The sequence below is a fragment of the Myotis davidii genome, unplaced genomic scaffold (genome assembly GCF_000327345.1).
Source record: "Myotis davidii unplaced genomic scaffold, ASM32734v1 scaffold967, whole genome shotgun sequence".
NCBI lineage: Eukaryota > Metazoa > Chordata > Mammalia > Chiroptera > Vespertilionidae > Myotis > Myotis davidii.
In genome coordinates, this window is record NW_006383014.1 from 2,465,469 (window position 1) to 2,489,732 (window position 24,264).

General features: G+C 40.0%; 1 protein-coding gene across 2 annotated transcripts in view; it reads right to left on the reverse strand.

Moving 5' to 3' along the window:
- GSTCD (glutathione S-transferase C-terminal domain containing) overlaps positions 1-24,264 on the reverse strand; it is a 131,065-nt gene that overhangs the window by 10,154 nt on the left and 96,647 nt on the right. For both annotated transcript variants that reach the window (XM_006778902.2, XM_015558094.1), the window contains exons 6-10: positions 22,584-22,699; positions 22,382-22,426; positions 17,962-18,090; positions 3,018-3,151; positions 1,094-1,124 (exon numbers count right to left, since the gene is read on the reverse strand). In XM_006778902.2, the coding sequence (XP_006778965.1) occupies positions 1,094-1,124; positions 3,018-3,151; positions 17,962-18,090; positions 22,382-22,426; positions 22,584-22,699 (455 nt within the window). The remainder of the gene's footprint in view (positions 1-1,093; positions 1,125-3,017; positions 3,152-17,961; positions 18,091-22,381; positions 22,427-22,583; positions 22,700-24,264) is intronic.

Consider the following 24,264-nt stretch of genomic DNA (forward strand, 5'->3'; position numbering starts at 1 on the left):
GGGCTGCACCTAGGGATTGGGCCTGCCCTCTGCCACCTGGGAGCAGGCCTAAGCCAGCAGGTCGTTATCTCCCAAGGGGTCCCAGACTGCGAGAGGGCACAGGCCAGGCTGAGGGACCCTCTCTTCCCCCCGAGTGCACAAATTTTTGTGCACCGGGCCTCTAGTCAATTATAATTGAAAAATAAAAAGAATTTATTAAAAAAAGCAAGCAAGCTGGAAACTGTTCTGCTCAGGTTGGCAACTCAGAGCTGTGTAACGTGCTGACTGCCATTGGGAAACAATTCTCTGTGGGGCTCCTGTGTTTCTTCATGTCTGTGAGCAGAGGCACTGCCTTTGTTTCACATCAGGGGTTGGCAAACTATGGCCCACAGGCCCAGTCCAGCCTATGACCCGATTTTGTGCGGCTCAAACGTTAAGATTATTTTTTTACATTTTTAAAGGGTTGTAAACTTACAACAAAGGCAAGGACAATGTAGAATATGCAGAAGATTTGTAAGTGGCTGGTAAAACCTAAAATATTTACTTTTACTGATAATTTTGTCTCTCTTCCAGATTATCCTTTTAAAGATGTTTGTTTAGGAAACAGCCTTAGAAACTATAGAGTGTCTTCTTCCAGAGTAAAGGGCAGGCATTCTTACTTAAAGATTACATCTTAAAACACTTGGGTTCCCTAAGCTCAGGTTTCTTTTCCTGTGTGTGTATAAGTGTTACCTGGCTCTTTTTGTGCTGCCCTGTAGGCACTGAGCCTCAGGAAGTCAGTGCAAAAATGATAGTCTGGCTCCCCCCATCACTGTGAGCAATAGCTGTGTTTGTCGCTGACACAGGAGTCTCCTGTCTTCTCTCAGCATCCATGAGACTGTGGCAGGCTAACTAGTTGGCTTGCATCCAGGGTAAATGCTCAGACCATTTATAAAAACTTGTCAACTATGTAAAGATTAACCTTGATTTCAATAAGAAATTCCACATTAGATGTTCATGAGTAATTAAAATATAACTATACTGTAGATTATATACTCTATTAGAAAACTGCAAGGAAAATATATAAAAAAGATAAAAAGTATATTAAGAATACATCTAGATCTTTAAAGGTTACCTTGTATGATAAAGTTTTCTTAAATTGTTCACTGAAATATAAAAGAAAAAGAAATTAGTCATAATTTAAAATGCCAAATATTAAGAATAGAAATAATCTTGAAGGAACTAAAATTTTATTTAAATTATAATTAAAAATATATTTTATCCGAAGAGTATGTAATGCTATCCTGAACTAAAAACTATGTCAGTTTGAAGTGACTTTATATAAAGGCAAAACATACCATCAATTTGTTATTAATTACAAACAAGTTATTCCAAAGATTGTTTATACTATTAGAGAAGCACAGTCATTTTTTTCTCTTCCCCACATGAGTGCCCACAGATTTAATCTGTTTGCAAATGAAAGTTTTATTGCTAGTCAGGAGCAGAGGGTCCAACAGATCAGGAGCGGGCTGCCATTAAAAAGACAGTTTATTCCTCACAGTTCCCAAGAGGAGGGATGACATGTCACGACACAGGGCCACAGGGGAAGCACCAGGGGTCAGGAGGAAGAGGGAATGAGCCTTTATTGCAGATTCCCTGGGAAGGCATGGCATGGCAGGGTGCACAAGCTTAGGAATGGCTGGTGTGAATAATGTGAGCAATCTCTGGGGCATAGGGGCTTTCCCTAGTTGTCTGCTACCTGGCCTTGGAGTGATTAGGGCAGGGGCATAGTGACCTTGGAGTGGTTCTCCCATGACAAAGGGGGCAAATATCAGTATATCTAGAGAGATGTGATTGGCAGCTTGAAGTTGAGACTTTAAAATCAGTTAAGTGAGAGTGCAAGCTGAGCAACTCAAATTAGCATTCTTAAGAATCTTTCTATTGCTAGCCTTAAATTTCTTGATGTGTTATAAAATATGCATTTTATCTAATTAGATTTAGAATAACATGAAATTTCAGCTATTGAACAAGCTGCAAATTATAGTCTATTTCTGGCTTGTCCAGAGTTCCTTTATTTTTTTCTCAACTAGTTGCAAGTTGTAGTAAAGAACAAAACAATGGAAGACAAAAATAAGAAGACTATTGTTTTTACTTTTAACTCTAAATTATGTAGATAAGAAGCTTTTAAGTATAAATACTAATAAAATTAAATTATAAAACTTCTTAAAAGTAATGATGCAAATGATCAAGAAATCATTTTTGACACATTATAGGATAAACTTCCAAAACTAACATATTGAATCTGTTCTATAGTTAACATGATTGGATGATTCTCAATAACTATGGCTCAGAGAGTGAGATGCCATACACACCAAAGGCTGAGTTAAAGTGATGCGAGTTAGAATGTCACCCCGACTATGTGGGATAAGAGGCACTGCAAAAATGGCTGTCGAACTTGCAGACTAATCATCACCACCCATGGGCTAGTACTACTGTAACTAGCAACAGCTTATATTAATTAAGTGTAAATTCTATGGTGGCTTCTAAGGGCTTTACATATATATCATTTAATTCCCACAAAAACCATGAGGTCATTTACTATTACAACCTCCATTTTGTAGATGAGAAAATGTAGGCAAAAAGAGTTTAAGTAAGTTGCTTGAGGTGAAACAACTTATAAAAGAATGAGGAGCCAATAGTTGCACCAGGAGAAATACTTCCAGGCCCTAAGCACTTAACCACCACACCTCCTGCCTCTCATAGGGAATGAGTTCCATTCAGAAGTACACAGAGAAGTGCTGAAGCTGTAAGACTTCTGGTCGTCAGACTCCTAAACATTCTTGCTTCTAAATTTCTGCAAGAGCTTGATCCAGGAGAAAAATCAAGGGCAGACATCGGGGAGACCCTCTCTTCCTTGTAAAACTTATAAACAGTACTTGCCATTGTGGAAAGAGGAAAAGAGTTCATAACTGAAGTCTCATTACAACTTTATATCAAAAGAGTAGTGTGCATTGGTTTAATCCCCATATTCGTGCCTTAAGTAGAACACTGACTTTCACCTTTTTGGAAAATTAAACTTGGAGGTATTCTGAATGAAACCGTAACAGCAAGGGCACGTGACGAAGGCAGCCCGTGTTTGGATGCAGTGCTCAATCACCATGTCTGTTGCCACGCCACAGGCATGCAGTGCCACCTGGAAAACAAAATCAGACCTTAGCACCAAGTTCTTTCTTTCTAACAGTGCTATTTTTGTGCCTTTTAAAGATACTTTTGGTGAGAATCCTCAAGAGATTTCAAATTACCAGAATACAGCAGGTCCTTGGGTTATGTCAGAGATCTGTTCCTATGGAGCAATGTAGTGTGATTTTCACAGTAAATTGGAACCCACCTACATAAGCACCTACGCCACTCACATGGAGCACATACACAGCAGTAATGAAGTGAAACAGTAAAAGAAATTTAAAAGAAAGATAACAATTCCTGACCTTTACTTGTGGTAAATAAATGATAAAAAACATAAAGCACATATGTACATACGTCGAAATGATGGAACTTTTTTTTTTATATAAATAAACAGAGAGATGGTGACGTAACCACAAAATGACATACATCAAATTCGACGTAACCCAAAGACTGTCTATATTATTCAATAAATAAACAGAGATGGTGACGTAACCACAAAATGATATACATCAAGTTCGACGTAACCCAAAGACTGTCTATATTATTCCATAACTAGAAGCACAGTGCACGAAATTCATGCACGGGTACGGTCCCTAGGCCTGGCCTGCGATCAGAACCATCTTCCCTGGCTGCCTGCAGCTGGCCCTGCCCCCTGCCACCACCCACTCCCTGTTCGCCATTCACCATCAGGCGATTGGAGCCTGATGGCTAGGGGAAGGGACCAAGAGGTCGGCTGGTCCCGCCCCTGCCACAGGTTGCCCTCTGTATGTGGGGCGATTGGTGGGGCAGGGGCTTTGGCCTAGTGCCACCTATGTTCCCCCCCGCCCCCGGTTCCCCGTTCACCATCAGGTGATTGGAGCCTGCTGGCCGGGGAAAGAGACCAAGAGGTGGTCAGTGCACCTCATAGTGACTGGTTGAGTGGTCGTTCTGGTTGTTCCGCTGTGAGGGTCAATTTGCATATTACCCTTTTATTATATAGGGTAGAGGCCCGGTCTATGGGTGGGGGTTGGCCAGCCTTCCCTGATGCGGGCCCCGGAATGGGGTGGAAGTCCCCACTTGATGGCAGGGCCGGCTGGGGCGAGGGGCCACGGGCAGTTTGCAGGCCAGCCACACCCCTGATTGTGGTGGGGGTCCTCACTGGGGGTGGGGCCAGCCGGGGTGAGGGGCCACGGTCATCCTGGTTGTTCTGCCATTTTGATTGCTGGGCTTTTATTATATAGGTTAGTTCTCATTTGGACACACCAAAGAAGTAGCTAGCTATTCATATTAAGAAAATTAAGCAAGGTTGAAAAATTATAAATGGAATATTGCAAATGAAGAATAAGATTCATTCAGTAGAAAATCTGATGTGATGGGAAATATATTATGTATGCATGTCTACACTAGTATTCTTGCTTTTATGAATTCAGTTCAGTTGTAGCATTGTGATGAGAACACTAGACTGAAATAAGAATTTCTTCTAGGCTAGAACTTGAGTTGGCTGTATGATCCTGGGCCACTTAAAATTCAGTTTCTTAGGGCCTTAGTGTTCTCAACTAAAAACTAGGGTTAATATGACATGTCATAATACTGAGGCAAAAATTAATGAAAATATATTTGCACTTTTTCAAATGCTACATAAATATAATCAGTGCAGTGTAAAAACTTATTAAATCCTATTTTTATAGTACCTTTTCATATTCATATTATAACAATTCTTAACACTGAATGATGTATTACATAAACTACTTCAGATGTGTTTATTTAAAAAGAAACAAATAAAATTACAAATTAAAGTCATGATAGACTTCCAATAATTAAGAAAAGAAATTCTTAAAATTATTTTCAAAAAGATGGTTGTTAAGGCATGAGATTGCCATCTTCTCAGGATGTTGGCACCTGGATAAATTTTCCTTTCATCAAAAAAATGAAAATGATTTTCAGATGTTTTTGAAAACAAATTCCATATACATATTGTATATTAATATATATATATATTAATTACTAAATAAAGTAAGCAATTTTGAAAATTATTAGACTAAACAAAGCAAAATAGGCCTATATAAAAAAATCAGATGTAGGAATCTTAAAAGATAAGGCATTTTGTCAAAAAAATGCTCACATTTCCAATTCATTCTGGACAGAAGAAAATCGTATTGCGTTGTAATTGTTCTTTCTAGGGACCGATCTCTCAACTTCAGGGTAGGCCGGGGTGTTCAGGAGGAAGAGATGATTTTCTGGAAATTTCTGAATGTGAAATGTTATAAGCCAGATTCCCCTTTTGAACTGGAAGACCAAAAACAATGCTGTACTAGGAAGAGAGAAGCAAGAGCTCTGTTCTCAATCCTCGTCTTTAATTCTCTCCTCCTTCTAAGCCTCCCTCAACTACATAGGCGCCAACAATCCCTATGATTGCTGTCACCCACTTTTTCTGTTTCACTCTGACAGTAGAGCCCAGGAAGGCTGCTGTCCAGGGAAGGCAGCAACAACTCCAGGGTTATTGGGAGAGTAAAAACTTGATTCCTCATCTGCCCTTTTTATTTAATCAGCTTTCCAAAGCAAAATTAAGACTAGTTCTTATTTTCATGAGCAGCTGGAGAAAATCTAAGAGCAAAAATTGTAGATGCATTTTTTCCTGGAGGGAGAAAGAAGAGAACCAACACTAAGGGCCTATTATGTACTGGCTCTATGCTGAGCAACTGCACACAAATCTTTCTATGCTCACAACAGCCCTGGAAGATTTTATTATCTGCATGTTAAAAATGAGGAAACTAAGGCTGCGGGAAATTAAGGGTGCCCACAACAAAGCAGGGCAGGATCCTGACCCCATGCCTTAACTACGCAGGCTGCTTCCCCACAAAGCCCTCTTAAGGCTCTCACAGAAAAGTTTAGACAATTTACTTTTATATCTCTCTCTTTACTGTTGTTCTCACTTCCATTGCTACATGCAAAAGAGTTCATTCCCCTCATTTAAACAAAACAACTAAATCTAAGCAGTATTTATAGGATGGATTTCAGACTAAAAGTTTCTATTGCATCACATGCTTCTAATTTCCATTGTCACCAAATGCAGGTCAGAATAACAGGCAAATAATGATGAGATACTGATCAATGAAACCATGTAAACAGGGACAATTAGCAGGCAACAAGGTGGCATTTCCCCCCACTAGGGAAACGATGGGCTTTTCACTAAAGTGATGTTGGGTTAATTTGATAGCTATAGAAAATAAAACTAATACTTTTCTCTCATCACACATAATAAATTTCAAATAAATTAGATATTAAAACAAACAAACAAACAAACAAAAATGAGTGAATTCCTCCATAACTAAGAGGAGTGGGAAATACTTTCCTAACTATGTCTGAAAATCCACATGCAATAAGGGGGAAGGTTAATAAATATGACAGAGTGAAAAATTTTAAGAGCCATTTTAAATGGCAAAAAGCCCCTCAGAACTGTGTGTAAAAAGCCAAACAACAAAGTGAAAAGATTTGCATTTATAGCATAAACAAAGGGTTAATATTCCTAATGTATAACAAGCTTCCAGAATAAGAAAAAGCCCATAATCTGATGGTAAAATGAGTAAGAGCTTTGGACAGTTCACAAACAAAAATATACATATAGGTTTTAAAGCAAAATCACCTAATAATGCTCAATATAAGAGAAACAAGTATTTAAACTACTTTAAGGATACTACTTATCACCTATTAAAATAACAAAATTCATAAAAATTGATGCCACTCTATGGGCCAGCCTGTGGAGAAACAAAATTACATGCTTAATTTGTGATGTCACTTCCAAAAATTTGTTCAAGGGACACATTGGCAAAAATATAAAAAAGATTTATTCATTGAGGCAACATCTGAAAACAAAATAAAAACTAGCCAATTTCCCATGGATAGAGGACTGATGAATAAACACAATGAAGTATTCTGCAGCTCTAAAAAGAAATAAGCAATATATACATCACTATGGAAGATATTATTAAATGAAAAACAATTTTACAAAACTCTCAAACTATGCTTTTTTATAACTTTAATGGGTATATATTGGGATAAAACAAGAAATATGCTGATGTCATTAGGAAACAGATTTTCTTTTAGCTTAAGAAAGAAGAGATATATGTTAAATAAATGAGGCTAACTTCAAATCCTCTCATCCTGAATTTAAATTGGAAGTATCAGTATACTTGTTTAAAAAAACCACAGTATTGCCTAGCTCAGACCACTAAGAAGCCTAGAAACAAAGGCCAAACCAGTAGCAATGACCACTCTAGCACCTAGACTATGGTAATTTAAATATCATTTTCCTTTCAACGAATTTAGAGATCCACGGAGAAATAGCTGATGAGGCAGGAAATTCACAGATGAGCTGGAACAGCCTGTTATACTGAAAGCATGGATGCTGTCAATATTACTGAAGCCTTATCAAAAAGACTCAAGGACCACATCCAAGCGGCTCCCACTGAACAAAGATGGGAATATTTGAGCATCAGTGACAATAATAACTGCAATGTCTGACTGCTGTTTATCAGACTATCAGTCCCCAGAGGGAAAGTAGGGGAGGGTGGGGGTAAGGGGAAGAGATCAACCAAAGGACTTATAGGCATACATATAAACCAAACCAATGGACACGGACACCAGGGGAATGAGAGTATGAGTGTGTGTGTGTTGGGGGCGGGGGAGGATGGAGGTTAATGGGGGGATGAGGACACATTTGTAATACCTTAACCAATAAAGAAATTAAAAAATAATAATAACTGCAATGGACTGAAGTATTTCAAATACTAAATTGATGAATCAATAATCATACTGGAAAAAAATTAACATTACTTTTGGTTGATAACCAACTCACTTTGAAAACTGGAAAATATTAGAAAAGAAACAAGTTTCATCTGGCATTTCCTATGTGAACGACATCTCAGTGTAACCACATAGTTGCTAAAGAAAACTAAACGAAGGCAGAATGATAAAATTAGAACATCATCATTTCACAATTCTTACTGAAGTAAGGCAGCCAGATGTAAGTGCCTGCAGATAGAACCCACCACCACCTATGATGTGGTCTTACCCAAAAGTGAACCTGATCTGATTATGCCACTATAATCAAGATCTAACTACCAATTCCTAGACAATACAGGAAACAAAGTAATACGTGAAACAAAATCAGGGGAATGTGATCAGCAAAATCCACACTGGAAAATTCTAAAGGAGAAATGGCATGGTTATATAAACAGATAAACTGCAAGGGAACAAACAAAAAAGACAGGCATGGTGTGGTAGGCATAATGATCACTCCAAGATGTCCTAGATAGAGCCTAATATGAAAAAAAAGGATTTTTTTTGCAGCTGAAATTAAGATGAAAATAGCAGGATTATTCTGGATTACATAGGTGGACTCAATCTAATCACATGAGGCCTTACAATACAGAACTTATTCAGACAGGAAGCAGGAGAAATGAGACAGAAGTCAGAGAGAAGGACCTGAGCCACCACTGCTGGCCTTCACGGTGAGGCGGCCATGAGCGGGGGAACATGGGTAGCTCTACAGAAGCTGACAGTGACCCCAGCTGAGCCAGGCAGGGAGCAGGAACCTTAGTCCTACAACCGCTGTAACTGAATTCTACCAACAACCTGAAATGATCCCAGAAGTGGATTATCCCCTCAGGAAAAAGCCAAACCAAGCCAATGCCTGACTTTAATCTAATGACACCAAAGAGACTAACTGAGCCCACCTAGATTTCTGACCTATAGAGCTGTGAGGTAACAACTTTATGTTATTGTAAGCTGCCAAGTTGGTGGTAATTTGTTAAAACAGAGATAGAAAAATAATGCACATGAAAACCTACAGATTTAAGCCTTACGATTCACATTAGCCATATCAATTTTTGTATTTTATTTTAATTCTTATTAAAAGAAATATGCTTTGAAAAAATCATGAAACATCTGGTATAGAAAGCCTCTGTAGGAACATGAAGTTGAGTGATTTTGTTGAGGAATTTGTTATTTCTTAATCACTAATGGTCTATAATTATTATTTACAGTTCTAGAAACTGAACAATTCATTCATTCATCATTTATTCATTTGTTCAATAATCACTGGGCATTTCCTATGTATCAGTATTATGGTAGTGGCTAGGAATACAGAAGTCAAAAATTTGGTTCATTTTCTATGCTCTGTCAATAGTAACAACTGAATCCAAACTATTTAATACATTAATTAACTCAACGTGGGAATTGTATAAGCTTAAACAACTCAAAGTTATATGTCTACTGTGTGTGACTCACAGGGGATATGAAGAAGCGTTAAACACTGCACACCATTCTCCTTTCTGTTTCTATGTGTATGACTGCTTTAGATACCTCATCTGAGTGGAATCATATGTTTGTCTTTTTGTGCCTGGCTTATTTCACTTAGCATAACGTCTGCAAGATTCAAGCATGTTGTATCCTATGACAGGATTTCCTTTTTTTTAAAGGTTGAATAATATTCCATTGTCCCTACATATGTATGCCACATTTTGTTTATGCATTCCTCTGTCCATGGACATCTTGGCTATTGTGAACAGTGCTGCTATAAACATGGGTGTGCAAATATCCATTTTAAGATGAGAAAATTGAGGTCCAGAGAGGTTACGTAACTTCTTCTAGCTCACACAATAAATTAAGGATTCTAACTCAGACAGGGTGGGGCCTCCATCCCAGATAATTACTCCATCCCAGATAATTACTCTTTACAAATACACTCCTCACTGTATCATCTCACTGGTCCGACCACTGTCTGGAATTAAAGCTCCATGGGGAACGAGCATTTACTGAGGATCTGTCAGATGTCAAAATTTTACAGTGTTTTTTTCTTGATTTCATCATTGAAGTCTGTCCCCTTCATTTACTACTTTAAGTAGCTCTTATTGGCTCCACCTGCAATAACATGTCAAAGGTCACCAAGCCAGCTAGCATTCCAGATGATCTCTGAATCCAAGTCTGACTCCAAAGCTCACACTCTATTACAGCATGCATGCCATGCTTTCGACCAGCATCTTTGGAGCTGGAAGGAACCTTGAGGCCATCTTTTTTTAATGAAGGATTTCTGGATATCAGTCTTAGGACCCCCACTGACTAATGTGGAAAAGAAATGATGTGCTGACCACACATAAAGGAAGTGACAAAGGGAAAAAATGACAACGATAAATACATCACTTATTTTCTTAAAACATTCTTATCCACAGTATTGTATGAAATCTAATTTCTAATTACATCTCAAGCATCTGACCCAGAAAGTCTGTAATATATCCCATAAAGGATAGATTTATTAATATAAGACACATCAGATAGATTTGACAACTGTAGAAAGAACATCAAAATAGCAACTATGACTATCTAATGAAGGCGAATGTGCTGGGGGAAAAGAAATTGAATTAATGTTTAGCTGACATCATAGCAAACAACTACTTCACTGACTGATCCAAAGAATTCAAAATTGTGGTCTCAAATAATGAATTTCTTAATATCAACCCCTTTCTTTGTATATACACCAAATTCTAATTTAAAGATAAAAATTGAAATTGTAAACTTATCTATTGGCTAAAGTCATGCATATTCCAAAGCAAATAAAAATTGAAATTCTAAACTTATCTATTGGCTAAAGTCATGCATATTCCAAAGCAAATATTAATATTTTCTACTCAGATATATGCTGCAGAGTTCATGGACTATAAGCTAAGGGTCCTTCTCTTATATTTTCTTACTTCAATTAATCTGTACATCATAAAAGTTGTAAGTACAATACTTATCCTATCATGTAAGTTTGCAAAATAAAACTGAACAGCCAAGAAACTTCAATAAACATCTTTGTCACATGTGGTAGTAAATACATGAAATTAATTGTCACTCATTCTCATAATGTCTTTCAACTGGGTAGCCCCTAGACAAGGAAAGACTATAAACCAGGGTTTGGTAATGTCTGGCCCCTGGACTGTATAAGGCCCGAGAAATCATTTGGTTTGGCCCTGCCAAGGCAACCACAGGTGGGACTTAAAAAATTGAATAAACCTGGGAGCTTTTTTCATAGCAACATACATTTATTTCTTTTAAATATATTTTATTGATTTTTTTACAGAGAGGAAGGGAGAGAGATAGAGAGAGTCAGAAACATCGATCAGCTGCCTCCTACACATCCCCCACTGGGGATGTGCCTGCAACCCAGGTACATGCCCTTAACCGGAATCGAACCCGGGACCCCTCAGTCCGCAAGCCAACGCTCTATCCACTGAGCCAAACCGGTTTCGGCAACATACATTTATATTAAGTGAATTATATTAAGAAAATGATGTGATAAATATCCAAATGGCCCTTGGCAGAAAAAAGGTTCCCCACCCCTTCCCTAGACAAACTATTACAACACCTTTCATTCTTAGGGAATGAAAAAATATATGTTGATTATTCTCTAAGATAATATATATTAAAAAACATTCTAGAAATATATGTTGATGAAGAATATATGCTAATCCTATCTAAAAAAGAGAGTAATATGCAAATTAACCATCACTCTGTCACAAAGATGGCGGTGCTCATAGCCACAAGATGGTAGAGCCCAGTCCCCTCAGCCCTGCCACTGGAGTGTTTGGGCCTGTAGGCCGGGCCAGGGGTTGTGGGGACCAAGCGGAGAGGCAGGACCCGCCCACTCCGGTAGTGGATCAAGCCTCGCTGCTCTGCTGCCTCTGGAGTGTCTACGGCCAGCAGGGCCTATTTGGCTGTCACCACAGCGACCCGCGAGCAGGCAAGCATGCCCGCAGACAGTACCCAGCAGGGCCTGTTTGGCCATTGCCATGGTGTGGAGCAGGCAGGCCCCGCAGAGAGCAGAGAACACTGGGAGCGGGACCAAGTCGTCAGTAGGACATGCCCTGAGGGTTCCTGGATTGGAGAGGGTGCAGGTCGGGCCTCTGGTTTTTGTGCATCAGGCCTCTGGTTTTTAATATGACACATTTTTAAATAATAAGCCTACGCTTTATTCATAGCCCCCAAACAAAGTTTGTGTTATATGTATTTATGACTAATTTTTTTAGATTCATTTAACATTTACTACATAGGTGTCAATAATCCACATTCCACAAAAATAGCTAACTGGCTGGTCCAAGATCACAAGTGAGGACGCCAAGATTAAAACTTAATTTGCCTGATACCAACCTTTATCCTAGTTCTTCATGTTCCCATTTACTCCTTTTTTAGACATGGAGAGTGAACAAGAAAGTCACTGACTGGACTCTAGTGCCAGCTCTCACATTAACTATGTTCCTCTTCCCCTCCTAGAGCCTCAAGTCTCCATCTGTAACATGAGAAGACTGAACTGAGTGACCTCTGAATTTGCCCAGCTCAGTGATGCTCTGAGCCTGGGCTTCTCAAAGGATTCCCATCCAGATACCCTAGACAAAAGCAGGCTTGGTCCCAGCTGTGCACTTGTGTTTCCCCTCTTTAAAAACTTTCATGTAATTATATTACAGGTAATTGGATTTAAAATTCAAATAACACTAAAAGGCATGCAATTACAAAAAGAGTCTCTTGCTCTGTATACACTCTTCTCTCCTTAAAAGAAAATCTGGCGACCAAAGCTAATGCTTCTCAACTCATTAGTTTTATTTCCTGAAATCCATACATTTTCTATTAGCATAAGTGTATATTGCTCTCTCTTGCTTTGTAAATATTAAATATTATCTATGATATTCTGTAATAGGAGATGAGGAAATCTTTTGCACATTTATACACCCTTCCCCTTTGTGTTCATGTAGTGTTTTTACTATTCTGCTCTGTATATACTGTTCACTGCTGAGTTAAGTGTGCTGTACATTTTTGAACATCCAAGACTTTCCCCACCCCCTCCTGGATACCGCTTATTCTTTTTTCTTATTTACTCTCTTGTTTTGGTGCAGCCAATCTTCAGGTAGTTTCCTGAAGTACATTTCCTATTTCCTTCATACATGGTGGTTGGATTGATTAGGTATAGAATTTTAGACTGGAACTTTTCCTTTAGAATTTTAAAGTCTTTGCCTCACTGATTTCATGTTGCTATTGAGAAGTATGATAGCATTTTGATTAAATTTTTTTTAGTATTAAGTTTCTCCCCCCTTCCCCGCCCTCCCCTCCCCGCCCGGGACTGTTAGGAAATTTCACAACAACGTATCTTGGTTTAGGTCATTTTTCAAGTGAGCTTTTCAATAAAAAGAAACACATTATTTTTGACACATTTCCTTCTATTAGTTCTTTGTATTTTTCTCCTGACCATTTTATCTGTTCCTCTTTCTGGTCCTCTTATTATTGAAGCATTGAACTTTGTGAACTGAATCTCTAATTTTTTTTAAAACATAACTTCTTTCCAGTTCCTATTCCTTTGATTTTTTTGTTCTATATAATTAAAAAAATATTTTTATTGATTTCAGAGAGGAAGGGAGAAGGAGAGAAATATCAATGATGAGAGAGAATCATCAATCAGCTGCCTCCTGCATACCCCTACTGGGGATCAATGGCATACCTGGGTATGTGCCCTGACCGGAAATCAAATCATGACCTCCTGGTTCATAGGTCGACACTCAATCACTGAGCTACACCAGTCGGGCTTTTGTTCTATATTTTTCTCAGGTAATGTTCTACATTACATTTTTTAGATTTCTACTTTTATTTTGTTATGTACTAGTACTAGTATGTACCGATGTATATAATATCCTCACCCAATGATATTTTTTCCATTGATTTTTTTAGAGAGAAGAGAGTGTAGAGATACAGAGATAAAGATGTGAGAGAGACACATCAATTGGTTGCCTCCGGCTCATCCCTACCAGGGCCAGGGATTGAACCTGCAACCAAGATACGTGCCCTTGACCGGGAATTGAACCCACAATCCTTCAGTTTGCCGGCCGATACTCTATCCACTGATCCCAAATGAACTAGGTAGTTAATATATTTTTAATTTCCAAGAAGTCCTCTGATGGTTCCTTTTTTAAAATTCTATCCTTGCTTCATCTATGTGTTATCTTTTGTTGACCTCTCCCCGAATCAGATCCTTTGTCACATTTGTTGCTTTGGTTTCCATCTTCTATTGTGGAAGTTTTCCATGTTTGATATTCCTTGGCTGTCAGTTTGTATTAAAGAGCAAATCACTAAAAGTTGATTGGAAGTTCTGAATGAAGACTGGAGGGCTTTACTAGTGACTGGGTGAGCAGGTGACCAGCTGGTTTTTGTTTATTTGAATTCAGTTATGGTACCAGTAATTCTTTCTCTGGGAACAGTTGATTGCGCAAAGGATCTTTTAAAACTTTTGATTGAGGAGATGATTCCAGCTTCTGAAGTTTTGGAATTAAGAGCAAATAGCAAGGTGGGGGGTGGTGGGGAGAAGTTTACCATCATTTGGGAAGCAGATTCTCACTTAGCTCCTGTTTTCGGTGTCCATGTCACCCTTGTCCTCCTCTGTGCCTCATATCCCTATATTTAGAGCGTCTCTGATTCAGTTTCCTCATAGAATAAACCTCCAACCTCTTGCAGGAGTAGGGAGAAATAGTTACCTATTTATACAGATAGGGGTGGGAATATGGGTCCCTAAATATTGTTAATTAAATATAATTTCAGCCCTTCTCTATACCCTTCCTCTGAGGTTTCTGGTAGCTGAATTCCTAAAATTTTCTGGGATTCTGTGAGAGCAAAGAGACTTACTTTCTAATAACCTCTTGCCATTCCCTCTCCTCATGCATTTAAGTTCTTCTCTGTTCAATAATTTATCATTTTCCTTTAATCTGATTTCTGTCTAAATTGTGGCTCAAGTTACAGAATGGTGATAGTAATTTCATTAATGATGGAGTACAATTTTTCTGTTTCTTGGGGGTGTGATTTTTTTGGGGGAAAAGAGGGTTAAAATACCCCTATCTGCCTCTTCACCTGGAAGTGCTCTATTTGGCCTTAATGATTTTTCTAAATTGTGTTTGCATAATATATAATTTCTCAAGTTCATTATCCTTTAAAAAAAGATTATATAAATTGCTCACCAAAAGTGTTACTGAATTACATTCTATAATTGCATTAGCATCTTCTAATTGTACATTAACATACATAACTAGAAATAAGCTTGTAATTAAGCACTCAGACCTGATAAATCATAATTATATTGAAATTTATAAGTTAAATAGAAAAAAATAGATAACTTAAAAATAAACTCTTCTGAGATTCTGATATACATTGACAGATAAAACATATTTATCCCACTCTTAAAAATCAATACCTTATTTCCTGGCTGAGATGACTGTATTTTATTGCTGGAATTATTCAACAACAGCATTTTGTAGGGCAGGATGCTTAGCATGGACAGTTTTTGTTTTTTAATGTAAAGTGTTTTTCCACAGTAATGGCCTTTTCTGTAATACTAGTGGCTCGGTGCACAGATTCGTGCACATTGAAAGGAAATCAATTAGAAGAAATACTTTGATATCACTATTCGCACTTTCTCTGTCATAGAAGTGTCCGAGATGAAAGAAACATTGCAGCCTTGGGTCCCCCAGCACACCCTTAGGTCCCCAGGGCTGGCACCGGGGTCCCTTGGTCCCTCGGCCCAGGGCAGGGGGCGTGGCCAGAGGTCCCCTGTCAAGCCCTGTCGAGCGGGGTTGTGGCTAGAGGTCCCTTGGCCTGGGGCGAGGGGCATGGCCTGAGGTCCCCTGTCAAGCCCCACCAGATGTGGGGCACAGCCTGAGGTACCCTGTCAAACCCCACCGGGGGAGAGGAGGTGCAGCCTCAGGTACCCCGTCAAGCCCCACTGGGCGGGGAATGCAGCCTCAGGTCCCCTGGTGCACCCTCATGTCCCCTGGCCTGGTGCCGGGGCAGGGGATGAGGCCTCAGATCCCCCGCCTGGCACTGGGTGTGGGGCACGGCCTGAGGTTTCCCAGCCTGGCGCTGGGGCGGGGGGCGCAGCCTCAGGTCTCCCGTCAATCCCTGCCGGGCAGGGTGCACAGCCTCATGTCCCCCGCCCTGGCACCACGCAGCCTAAGGTCCCTGCTGATCGTGCGTTACGGCTTGTTATGGGAACCCTGCCTCCGGTGCGGGCACAGTCATCTTGTGACGGTGTGACAGTCAATTTGCATATTACCTTTTTATTATATAGGATTATTATGAAATGTAGAGCAAATATCACTTCCAAAAAGACTTACACATTTTTAGTTGGTGTTAGTAAATTATGACCTTGAAATATGTAAGAATATGCCACAATAATTTAGCACCTATAAGCCAAAGAAGGATAAAGAGACATATGGCCAATAGGCTGGGCATTTTGTAAATTGAGAGGGGAATAAATGGGCAGCAATGTCTCGCTACCTGATACATTCTGCCTGGTGTGCTGGTAACATGGGCACTGTCTCAATAACTCATTTCATGGAAGAAGCTTTAATCTTTTCCTGTTTATGTGCACTTTAAGGTGCACATAAATATATATTTAATTTTAATTTGCTGGATCAGATGTCAGCATTTTCCTGAATTTCCTTATGAACAGTTACCTTATTAATAGTTTTCGTAAAGTTTACTTCTCTTTTTATAGGCTTGGCTTGAGAGAACCAATCTAGATTGTATCTACAAAGGAAACAAATTACATACTCTTTAGGCTGTAAAAAATAACAACCAACTCCACAAATTTCAGTAGCTTGTATTTAAGAAATGACCTTTCACTGGAAAAACATCAGAAGCACCACCAAAGGTCTGAGCATCTGAACCTGGACAAGAGTTCCATTAGATGAGCCCACTGAGTCTGTCATGTGAACACATACAGCTGAGAATGCACACGATCACAACCTTCCTGGAAAGTGATTTGGCAAATGTATTAAGAGTCTTAAGCATCTTGACGCATAAGATATTCATCATAGTAATAATTACATTATAACAACATGAACAAAAAAGAAACATGATTAATTAGTAGGGAAAAGATTTAATTAAAGCAGAATCAGAGTATAATTTCAATGTTAGCATATGTGTTGATATGCATTTGTATGGCTGCATAAATATCTAAAGAGCAAAGTGTTTTTTTTTAGCAGGTATTAATCTCTCAGTAACAGAAGTACTGATGATTCATCTTAATAGTATTATGTATTTTTCTGTATGGAGCATAGAGTCCTATAAAAATCAGGAAAAATTTATTGAAAACAAATGCAAGGAATAGCAGCAACACCAATATCTTAATGAAATTCAAATTCCACCAGAGCACACAAACTTGGGTTTAAAGAGCTGGTAGAATCACACATCTTAGGTCTTTTTAGTAATATTGAATAATAATAAGTTGGTCTTAAGGTTTTAGAAACATGATTAACATATTTTCTGTTTCTTGGATGCTAAAAATACAGGTAGATATCAAATCCTAGCTAAAGTAAATATTACTTAAAGATAACTCTAGTATTTATAGGTTACTAATAAGCTATATTTTTCAATTATCTTTGTTTTTCTTTTTTTTATTATCTCCTAAAAATGTAGCATAAATCAAGGGAAGTCATCTTCATTAGAATTCATTCATTGCATTCAATTAATAGCTATTTTTAAGTACTTGCTATGTGTCAAACATTGTTTTGAGGCGCTGGGGATTCTGCAGTGAAGAAAATAAAGTTCTTATCTGGTTGAAGAACAAATGTTATCTCTATCATATAATGATGAAGTGTTATGAATAAAATAATATTTATTAGTATGCTATATTATGTAGGTAATATAAAATAAAAGTTATAAATTTCTTAGTTTTGCAAAGAATATAAAAGTACCTCTTTTATTTACTCTAAGGCATATCATTTTTCTTACTTTTTAAACTAAGGAAATTGAAATTGTTTTATTACTTACCCCAATATTAAACATTCCTGTAAAATACTCCATATTTGCTTGAATAAACCAAATGTTGCTTAGACCTAGCTCATCACTTCTCTTCTTAGCACGGATTAATGATAATTCCTTGTTTTCTATTAATGTAACCTAGATTTCACCCAGGAAACAAAGTATATTTAGAAACATAATTCAGACATTAGGGCAAAGTATTATTACTGTATTTCATAGTCTTAATAATCTATACTAATAATAAAGTAATATGCAAATTATCTGTTACATCGTAACATCACAACCAGATCAGCAGGCTGCATCCCCACCCTCTATTCAGGCAGCTGCAAGGCCCGGGGTAGGATAGGATACCATAGGAGGGGATAAGAAAGGAGAGGGAGAGGAAGGCAGGCCTGTATGTAGACAGGCTGAGAGGAGAAACAGAAATACAGAAAGGGAACAAGAAAAAGATGCAGGAATGGAAAAGGGAAGAAAACTGCAGGGCTGCACGTGGGAGGGGGTGGCGACTGCGGGGAAGGGGGGGAGCAGGTGTGCTCAGTGAGGAGTAGGGTGGGAGCCCCGCCCAGACGTGGGAGGACGGTGGCCCTCGGTGCAGGCTGATGGTGGGGAGGTGCCCACAGGTCTGGGACAGAGTGGTGGGTGTTCTGAGACCTTCTGGGTTGAGGCACTCCTGCTTCACAGTAGCAGCAGTGCCCGGGCCACACGGGCTTCGGCACCCTCGCTGGGCCGGGCATCCCGGGCAGGAAATGGGAGCAGGACAGAGGCAAGGAGGCTGGGGAAGGGGGAAGGGGCAGCAAACACCTGGCCAAAGCTGAGCCCTGGGCTGGGGGTTAATGCCCCCCCCCCCTCAAATGGAAGCTTTAAGAAGGGAAGGAGAGAGGAAAGAACTTTATAAAGGAGTCAGTAGAGAGCACAGTTAAAGAAGAAAACGGGCAGGAAATGGGAGCAGGACAGAGGCAGGGAGGCTGGGGAAGGGGGAAGGGGCAGCAAAGACCTGGCCAAAGCTGAGCCCTGGGCTGGGGGTATTACTGTATTTCATAGTCTTAATAATCTATACTAATAATAAAGTAATATGCAAATTATCTGTTACATCGTAACATCACAACCAGATCAGCAGGCTGCATCCCCACCCTCTATTCAGGCAGCTGCAAGGCCCGGGGTAGGATAGGATACCATAGGAGGGGATAAGAAAGGAGAGGGAGAGGAAGGCAGGCCTGTATGTAGACAGGCTGAGAGGAGAAACAGAAATACAGAAAGGGAACAAGAAAAAGATGCAGGAATGGAAAAGGGAAGAAAACTGCAGGGCTGCACGTGGGAGGGGGTGGCGACTGCGGGGAAGGGGGGGAGCAGGTGTGCTCAGTGAGGAGTAGGGTGGGAGCCCCGCCCAGACGTGGGAGGACGGTGGCCCTCGGTGCAGGCTGATGGTGGGGAGGTGCCCACAGGTCTGGGACAGAGTGGTGGGTGGTCTGAGACCTTCTGGGTTGAGGCGCTCCTGCTTCACAGTAGCAGCAGTGCCCGGGCCACACGGGCTTCGGCACCCTCGCTGGGCCGGGCATCCTGGGCAGGAAATGGGAGCAGGACAGAGGCAAGGAGGCTGGGGAAGGGGGAAGGGGCAGCAAACACCTGGCCAAAGCTGAGCCCTGGGAGGGGGGATAATGCCCCCCCCCCCCCAAAAAGTGAATAATTAGGCAGATAGATAGATAGATAAATAGATAGATAGATAGATAGATAGATAGATAGATAGATAGATAGATGTTAAAACAGTGAAAGTAAGTAGAGACGAATGCATGGAAAGGTAGGATGAGAGAGAAAAGGGGAGGCAAGAAAAGTTTTAAAGGGGAGCCAGTAGAGCTTAAAAGGAGAATGGGAAGAAGGAAGAAATGGGGGAGGGAGCAAAGCAGGTCGGAGGGAGGAAGTGAAGAAAAAAATTAAGGTGGAAAGGAAGGAAAAGGGGAGGCAGGGCAGGGGTAATGATAAAGGAAAGAAGGAATGTGGGGAGGGAGGGAGGGTAGGAGAAAGATGGGAAGAACGATGATGGAACAGAAGTAGGAAATAAGGAGAAAAGAACTACCAGGGGGAGGGACCATGGGAGGTTGGCCGCCTGCGCCCCACCCCCATTCGGGCCAATCAGGGGGCCGGCTGGCTGGGAGGAGGGACTGCAGGAAGTTGGCCCCAGCAACAAGCTAACCAATGGCCGATTCTGTGAAGATTTGGGCTCCCTCCTCTCTCCTGTCTGGGTCCAGGGTGTAGGTGAACCAAATTCAGGGCTGTCGGGCCCCAGAAGCAAGGTCTGGGTCAGTGTGCGACCAGCTTGTTGACTGGTTGTAATGGTCACTTAGGCTTTTATATATAGAGATTGATCCTTATCCTGTGCCAGGAAGTATGCCAGATAATATGGTACAAAAGTAAACAAGGTCTTTGAACTCTTGAAGCTTACAGTTGTAATGATATAAGTAAAATAGGCAATTATAATACAGTGATAAGTGTTCAATAAAAGACATAAATTGTGTTATCAGAGCACCTACACCTGATGATTATGGCAGGTTTTATTCAATAAATATGGAAAAGTAGCTCCGCTGTTATGGCTCAGTGGTTGAGCACTGGCACATGAACAGGAGGTCATGGTTCAATTCCCGGTCAGGGCACATGCCTGGGTTTTGAGGCAGCCAATCAATGATTTGCTCTCATCACTGATGTTTCTATCTCTCCATCATCCCTTCCTCTTTCTTAAAATCAATAAAAATATATTTTTTAAAAAATATGGAAAACTAACATCTTTACTGAGGCCTGAACAATTAATAGAAATTAGCCGGGGCAATGAAGTAGTGTTTCAGGCAGACAGAGAAACATGTATGAAGGCCCAAGGTGAGAAATGTACTGTGTTTGAAGAACTGAGAAAACTGGTGTAGCTGGGCACAATGTGTGACGGTGATGGTGGGCATGGGGAGCAGGGTGTGGGGATGGAAATCAGGCTGGAGAGGCAACAGGAGCCAGACCATGAGTGATAACAGAAGTTTCAGCTACTGCAATGAATAGTATGGGTTAGTGGAGCGAGGCAGAAGGCAGCGCCACCATTAGGAGTCTCTCACAGTAATCCAGGCCAAGGAAGATAGGAGAGGAGCATCGGTTTGGATGGAAAAAAGTGGGCAGAATTATCACTTTCATCATGATCATTCCGAGTTCTACCCTAATTCTGTCCTCATGTTTGTCTTTATGGGAATATCCTGGATCCTTTGTATAATAAAACCTGTCAGAGTACCCTGGGTGTCAAACGCTTCCCTCTTCCTGGTCTCTGTTCCCAGGAGAACTGTTAGGGAGGAAAGAAGATGCTATGTACCGGACTCTGTTTCTACAGGAGTCTCACGTATGAGCTTTCTTCCTCTTATTCCAATCATGAAATTGTTGCTTTTTAAAATAATAAAACAGACACCTGCCTGTTTCTCCCAGGAGTCCTTATTTATTTACGCCTTATTTCCTAAGAAAGTAAAAGAATAAGACTAGCCCTCCAATTGCCATCATTCAGATATATGTCATTCACACCAGTCTATGGGCTCTACATTTTTTTTCTTCTGGGAGTGCAGTAATCATTGTAACTATTTTGTCCATTCTAGAGAGCTCACAAGCAAAGAATGTGCCCCAGTTTAATTGTATTTTTTGAAAAATGACATAAAATTCTAGACTTTTATGTTAAAAGATGATCACTGTGAGGAAATTACTTAATATGGCAGAAGACTAAAAATAGCAAACTTCTAATAAATGGTGGCAACAATTGCATAAATAATGGTACATTTTCTTAAACACATATTATGTGGTCACATTTTAGTACTGTTTTGATGAAAACATTTACAACTATTTGCAATAGGGAAAAACTTTTTTGATACAATACTGAGTGAAAACATAACTAAAGTTATATTTGCATTTTTAGATTTTGCAACAATAATTAACCTCAAGGACAAGAACTTACTAAGAACACGAGGAGAAAATCATTTCATGGATGAGGGGAGGTAGATTGGATTTTGTTTTTCTTTAAAATTTTGTTATTGTTGTTATAATTTTGATACAATGCATAAAAATCAAGTTACCAAAAGAATGTGCTCAACAAGTTTCAGATGCTAGTATTTCCAGAATAAAATTTTGTTGACGATTAAACTAGTCTTATCATTATTTTATTTAGCAGTGGAATAGTTATTTATTTTAAAAATTATTTAATATATCACTCTTTTATACAGTTAAGAACTCTTGTGATCCTACTTATTCCTTCAGACTTTGAATCTTAGATGTTTAGCTCAAAGAAAAAAAGAAAATGCCTGTGCCACACATTTGACCCAGGTGAATGACTATAAACTCAAAGAATAGGTGCAAGCCAGGCTCAGCTAACTGAATCATGTCATTTCCGGATGTTTTCTTTTATCTGTTATTCAGACTTTACCTGGCATAATGGCAGCATATGAGCGAGCATAATCCCAAGGTGACCCTAAAAGAGGCAGGAAAAGACAGAAGTTAAAGTTGGTCCCTAAGGTTTCTGCTCATCCTGAGATAACGATCTTGCCAAATAAAAGCATGTCCTTGAATGTAATATAAATTCACATCGTCTTGGAAAGACTAAAAAGATACGTGAAGAGATATCATACCCCACCGCTGCAGAAATCCACAATTCTATCACCAGGTTTGGCCTGATTTGTCACCACATACACAAGGTTGTTTAACTGTTGCTGCTTCCTCAACGCTCGATCACTGGACATTTTACCTGGAAAGACAAGAGGTGAAGAAAATGAAATGTGTATTCTGTGGGGTTGAGAAGACACTAGTAGAATAGACTACTAGCATGCAGGAAGAGGGGTGAATAGATAAATAAACTACAAATTCTGTATAACCCACTAGGAGAAACTAGAGAACTGGAATTCAGAAATGAACTCTATTTTTACTTCAGTCTTTAAAAAATTTTTTTTTATATATTTTTCTCTCTTTATTGATTAAGGTATTACATATGTGTCATTATCCCCCCATTGCCCTCCCATACCCCCCACTCATGCCCTCACCCCCCTGGTGTCTGTGTCCATCAGAATGGTTATCAAATGACAACTGCTGGTGAGGATGCAGAGAAAAAGGAACCTTTGTGCTCTGCTGGTGGGAATGCAGACTGGTGCAGCCACTGTGGAGAACAGTATGGAGTTTCCTCAAAAAACTAGAAATGAAACTCCATTTGACCCAGTGATCCCACTTCTGGGAATATATCCCAAGAAACTAGAAACACCAATCAGAAAGGATATATGCACCCCTATGTTCATAGCTGCACAATTTACAATAGCTAAGATCTGGAAACAGCCTAAGTGCCCATCAGCAGATGAGTGGATTGAAAACCTGTGGTACAACTACACAATGGAATACTATGCTGCTGTAAAAAAGAAGGAATTCTTACTTTAGTCTGATCCAACTTTTTTTTCAATACATAGTGTCAGAAAATCTATGAGAAAAGTGTTTTAAAGAAAGAACACAGAGGAGGAACCAAGATGGTGGCATAGGTATACACTTGTACTTGCTGCCTCACACAACCACATCAAAACTACAACTAAAAGACAAAGCAGATATTATCCAGAACCACAGGAAGGCTGGCTGAGTGGAACTTCTACAACTAGAAGGAAAGAGAAAAGTGCATTGAGATGGGTAGGAGGTATGGAAGTGCGGAGATATAGAGCCATGCGCAGAAACAGGCTGGCAACTAGATACGCTGTTGTCTTTTTCAATTGGGAGGGAGATACAAGCTCCTGATTGCTCTGAACTCCAGTTCCAGGTGAGACTCTGGGGACTCATATGGGGAGAAACTGGACTGTCTGGCAATGAGACAGGAACGTGAGGGTGGCTTTCTCGCAGAGGTGCTTGCAGCGATCATTGTTCCTGCACGGGGCACGGGACACAGAGACCCAGGGAGCTCTCAGAGGCAGGGCGGACTGGCAGCCATTGCTGTTTGCACCACCCCCTGATTCCCTGAGACCCCTCCCCACCCAATTTACAACCCCACCCAAGCTGAGAGCAGAGGCTTTTGCATGTGAATGGCCTGTTCTTTTGCAATCTAAAACCTAACAAACTGCTGCTGGGTCAAAGAGCACCAAAGCTTCCAAAAGATGGACTATGGCTTGACAGAAGCCTGCATTGCTTCACAGTTGGGCCTCATCTGAGCACTTCCAAACCCAAAACGAAGAGGAGGAATCTGAAGATCTCTCCATTGCTCCTGTTGGGTGGCCTCAGGCAGTGGGTGAGTTTGCAACTCCTTGGACATCCAAGAGCCCGTTTACCCAGTGGTCAGTGTGAGAC